The following is a 4,888-nucleotide window of genomic DNA, read 5'->3' as shown; positions in this document are numbered from 1 at the left end:
TTTAAAACAGACCCCATTAATAGAGATTCTTCCATTTTGGTTGAGATAGAATTTTTTTACACAAAAACACCTCTATTCATAAAGGAGGTTCAGAGAAAAACTTCCTCCTATATTTGTAGACAGAGAAAGCCACACAGGTGGCATAACTACTTCCAATCCTTGATCCACATGCAATTTACCATCCCTCAAGATATTAGGGATTGCGTTAAGAACATAGGGGCCTCTCAAGCCTTAAGTACAAGGTGCAACAGAACAGACAAGGTATGTTCAAGAGCATTATCTCCTCAAATACAGCATCTTCTGCAGGGTTCTCATTCCCAAACCACCAGTGACCTCCTGACAATAAAATATGCAACTATACCATTAACAAGCTGTTAATGAGGTGTATCTACACAGGGCAGCCAAGATAAGGTTGCTCAGACCATATTCATTCCAGCATCTCCCACCTCTCCTTTATATGCACCACATCCTGAAGCATATCTTCAACACAGCATTAGTGCATTTTTAAGCAACTGTAGATATTATGTGTCTCAAATTATTCATAGCATTTTTTCAGTGACTTTTCACAAGCTACACTGAGAATAAATTCTACAAATGCACCAGTGTAATGGAGAATGTTTCCTATACATAACAAGTGTGATTGACAAGTGAGGCTGCCTTTCTTGCAACCCGTCTGGGATTTTACTAAGATGAGAAATAACAAACATTATTTCTCCCAGAAGAGTTCAAATAGATTCACCTCTGTAACAAAGTCACCTTATGCCTTACACACAAAAGCTATCTCCTTAAAAGCAAGTCACTCCTTGGACTAAGGAAAACAAGAGAACCTTTTGCCTGTGTCCCTAGTATCAGATGTGCAGATGTGACAGTATTTGTAGGAGACATTTTTACCCATCATGAACTGCCTTGGTGTTAAGAATGACAGGACACCTCAGTGATAATGAAAACATTTCTCCTTTATTTCAAGAAAGTCTTTTTTTCTGCTGGAAAATTGGAGCTGTCAGATAATATTCATCTGCAAACGCATCTCCTCTACGACTCCTGCAAAAATAATGCAGCAAAACTAAGTTTGGATTCTATTTCATCTTCCACTCCCTCCTCTATTTACATCAACAGTTCAACTCCTAACTACCATATTTGATCCTGCTCTGAACTGTTTTGTACTACGAATACCAGACCCTTCTTCAAAGGCCATATTGGAACTTTCTGCCCCAAATAACTCCTGCTTTTTAAGAACATAGCACTTCACTGCATTAAGCTGAAAAGTAGGACACATACACGCAGTCCCTGGGATCAAATTGCCTGCATTTCAGAGGTGACCTTTCATGTGATGAGTGAAAAACTGCATCCCAATGCTCAGGCAGAAGCATGCCATGCAGTTAACACTGTGAAGACATTGACAAGGTGGCATGAAAGACTCCCCTATTCAAAGAGACAACAACACAGTATAGTTTGGTTTTAAGCAGTTTTTCACACAGTATCCAGCTTCAGTTACCTCTTTTGCTGACAAAACAAGTGGTTGCATAAATGGGCACTGTACTATCAGGTTTCCAGCACCATTTCATGTGTATTTCTAAAGAGAAGCTAGCTTGAAACAGTCAAGAGAGAACAGAAATCGATCAGGATACAGCCCTTTCCAAACTCCCCTTCCCAACCAGCTTTGCCCTTGCTGTAGGATGCTCCATCTCTCTTTCACTCTGGAATTCCTGTTTGGGAGCTGCCAGACACATCTCAAGCACAGGTCTTACATACTCTCCCCATGCTCCCGTTCTGGCCACCCAGCTGCTCTTGTTGGACAGTTTATGATAATGGGGCACCTGAAGGCCACCATCTGAATCTTCACCAACACTGCCCAACCTGTGGTCAGGTCTCAGATACACCCTCACCATGATGACTCAGCCAGCATCTCTGGCTTTCCTTGTAAAGTCTTCACCTTTGCTAAGGCTTGGTCTGGAGGCTTCTTCAGCATCTCCCAGCTTTCTCTCCTGATACTGCAGTCTCCTTACTCCAGAACCTTTAACTTAGCTTCTCTCAAGTCAGCCAATTGAATTCACTTGAGCATCTGCTCAACACTAGCTCCAGTTCTCTGCTCTTATTTTGTTGAGAAATACCAGGATTTGGGTTTTTAACATTGTTCTTCTAGGCTGTCCCCAAGTCTAACTTCCTCCTGTCCGGAAAAGGCTATGAACAAGATATCTCTGGAAAGGCAAAACCCTAAGAACACACAGCATGAGCCCTTACCTCTGAATAGCACTGCCTGATGGACATACTTTTGCGGAACACATCGCCAGATAGCCCACATTCTTCATTTGAAGAAACAGTCTCCAGCTCTGGCACTATGTTAACAAGGGAGTGAGGGAAGGGAAATCAACAAGCAAATCAGAACAGAGTCCTACTGAAATACAGATTAACAACCAAGAGAAGATTTGCTTACTCTCTAAATCCATCAGCCAGACCAACTTTCTAAAAAGATCTGCAAGATCCAATGTGTGGTCACCAAGGTAAGCTCGGGTGAATACAGTTTCCCGAAAGCATCCTGAAATAGGCTACAGTTTAGGTATTCACCTCACAGGAAAACGTGAGTCCTAACAGCAGGACTCCAGGAATCTAGAGCTGCAGCTTACACTCATTGTCCAATTAAGACTTTTCAAATATTGGGCTTTGAAAAAGTAGCTCATCATAAACACTAGCAGACCACAGAAAAGGAGATTTCTCTAGTCAGCTGTTCAGTAGATCAGGTCACTAGGAGGCAGGGATACAAAAGTCAGACCTTTCAAATTCATTTCCCATTCTGCCAAGCATCTTCACTCAAAACTTTTTTGGTCTTTGCTGATATTCAAGCCTGCTCCTCATTACAGTTAGTACAACCACAGACACCACTATACAAAAATCCTTCATTCTCGTGTATTGTCTCACCATTACTACAAAGCAGTGTTCATGATGCAGATAGAGGCACACAGTCCTCCTCCTTGCTTCAGGAGTGAGGAATGCCCAGTAGATTTCCTTACCACACTCTGGGTCTGTTTCCTTTACAGCATCAGCACTGGCAGATTCACAGAAGTCCTTTGAAAAGCAGCCAGCTGGCCTATTGTCATCTGCTGTGGCTTTCATCTCACTCTCAGGGAATTCTTCATGTTCCACATTATGTCGTGGAACTCCCCTAGGGAGGGGAAAAACACATTGCTTTTAGGACAAGGAATTATTTCTGATGCATTACATATGCCTCCCCTGCCTTCACTGTAAGAAAACTGTAAGAGAAGTGACAAGACAAATTAATCAGAGCTACTTACACACAATGGTCCTGTCCAGTGACAACAGGAATCATTAGAGGCACTGGAGGAAACGTTCTCGCACTCTGCCAACAAGAAAGGTTTCAGTGTAAGCAGCTGGAACAAGACTGATGGCCCCCTGGAGGGCAAGGCTCCAGATGACTGGCAGCAGGACAGAAAAGAAACCCAAATTCCGCCACATTTAAAGCCCTTCTCTTTCCCTACACGGGTGAACTGTGTGGATGTCTGCAGGAAGAAAGCAATGGAGGGGAAAACTCAGAAAGGAGAAGCCTCCCTGGCAAAGAGCCGTAAAGATCCAGACAAAGATGGGAAGGCAGGATGCCCCCACATCACAACCCTCCTGACCTTTTCAGCCCAGCAACGGACTATATTAATCTCCAAGCAGCTTCTGAAGATGGGAGCCCAAATAAGGCTGACACACTTCTCTAATGGAGGCACAGTGCAAACCATGTTGTTGCAGTTATATCAGCTCCACACATACCTATTTTGCAATCATGTTATGAGAAAACAGAACTTTATGTAAATCAGGTGTCACAGACTGTTCTTAATAACCTGATCTTAACATCCTTTCCAACCCTAACTATTCTATGACTCCATGATTCTGTGACTGTCCACTAAAAGGACTCTCCTTGCCGAAGCAAGATAAGCAAAAAAAATGGGAGCTATTAATGACTAGAACCATAGGAAACCCAACAAGGTATCTCCTGTGTAGCTAACTGACTTGTCAGGAGCCACTGAAGTTCAGAAACAGAGCTCAGGCTTATCTGGAGACAATTCTGACACTCCCCATCACTGCAAAACAAAGACAGCATTCAAAATACCTCAGCAGGTGCCCACATTTGCCATGATTGAAGCAGCATTGTTAAATAAAAGAACTCAAACTTCAGGCATTCATTCTCCCTCTTCAAACACAGAAAGGCATCTCGAGCTCGTCTCACTTTGAGCTTCTCCTCCTGCAAAGCCCGGGCTAGAGCTCTGTTGTTGGCTAGGATGCTCTTCAGATGCACACTGTGCCTGCCTGGAAGAGAACCATCCATTGTCACACATTGGAAATTGGCAGCAACCAGCACCAAACTGCTACACAGGCAACAGAAACATCTTACTTTCGCCATTTGCACCTGCAGACAACGGCTCATAGGCTTTCCCCAGCCCTGTCCTTCTCATGTTTCTCTCTCTTACTCGCTCTTTCAAGTTGGCCTGACTCCTTCTATGCATCTTCCGCTCGGACATGGCCAACTCCTACCTACACAAACAAGAGGCAGAGAACACCCACAACGGCCGCCCAACAGGGAGCTGCAAACAGGCTGCGAGAGCTGCCGGAACCGCACGAGGGCGGGGTAGGCCCAGGATCCCCGGCCAGCCGCACGGCCTGGCCCAGCGCGCCGCTCTGACCGCTCTGACCGCTCTAACCGCGGCTGGGCCCGCGCGGCCGGGCCCGAGGGGCTGCCACGGGGAGGGGGTGGTGTTAGTTCTGCTCGAGCTGACTTAACTCCCCTGTATCGCTTTTTACTCTCTGTGTGTGTAAATCAAGAGTATGCAGCTAGGGACTCCTGGTTGTCAGTGAGCAGCTCTTTTCTGACACACAGGACTCACGTCTT

At 44.9% G+C, this 4,888-nt stretch overlaps 1 protein-coding gene across 1 annotated transcript; it reads right to left on the bottom strand.

Moving 5' to 3' along the window:
- Positions 1-935: 935 nt before the first annotated feature.
- Positions 936-4,563, bottom strand: LOC133223806 (shugoshin 1-like). The gene is made up of 5 exons (XM_061374848.1): positions 4,394-4,563; positions 4,112-4,308; positions 3,291-3,355; positions 3,009-3,160; positions 936-1,041 (listed from the first exon to the last, which is right to left on the bottom strand). Exons 1-5 carry the CDS (start codon positions 4,518-4,520, stop codon positions 1,001-1,003), a joined length of 582 nt encoding a protein of 193 aa, XP_061230832.1. The 5' UTR covers positions 4,521-4,563; the 3' UTR covers positions 936-1,000.
- Between the last annotated feature and the right edge of the window lie 325 nt (positions 4,564-4,888).

The sequence above is a fragment of the Neopsephotus bourkii genome, unplaced genomic scaffold (assembly GCF_033783945.1).
Source record: "Neopsephotus bourkii isolate Nb327-2 ecotype Australia unplaced genomic scaffold, CSIRO-AGI_Nbou_v1 NB_1655, whole genome shotgun sequence".
Taxonomy (NCBI): Eukaryota; Metazoa; Chordata; class Aves; order Psittaciformes; family Psittacidae; genus Neopsephotus; species Neopsephotus bourkii.
The sequence above is the reverse complement of the archived record's forward strand: the minus strand, read 5'-3'. Positions and strand labels throughout refer to the sequence as shown.

Coding starts and splice junctions, on each gene's coding strand:
- LOC133223806 (XM_061374848.1), bottom strand. CDS start 4,520: ATGTCCGAGCGGAAGATGCATAGAAGGAGTCAGGCCAACTTGAAAGAG. Junction 3,161..3,290: donor ACTGGACAGGACCATTGTGT/GTAAGTAGCTCT, acceptor TCCCCTCCCTAG/GGGAGTTCCACGACATAATG. Junction 1,042..3,008: donor GGAAACAGACCCAGAGTGTG/GTAAGGAAATCT, acceptor TTATTTTTGCAG/GAGTCGTAGAGGAGATGCGT.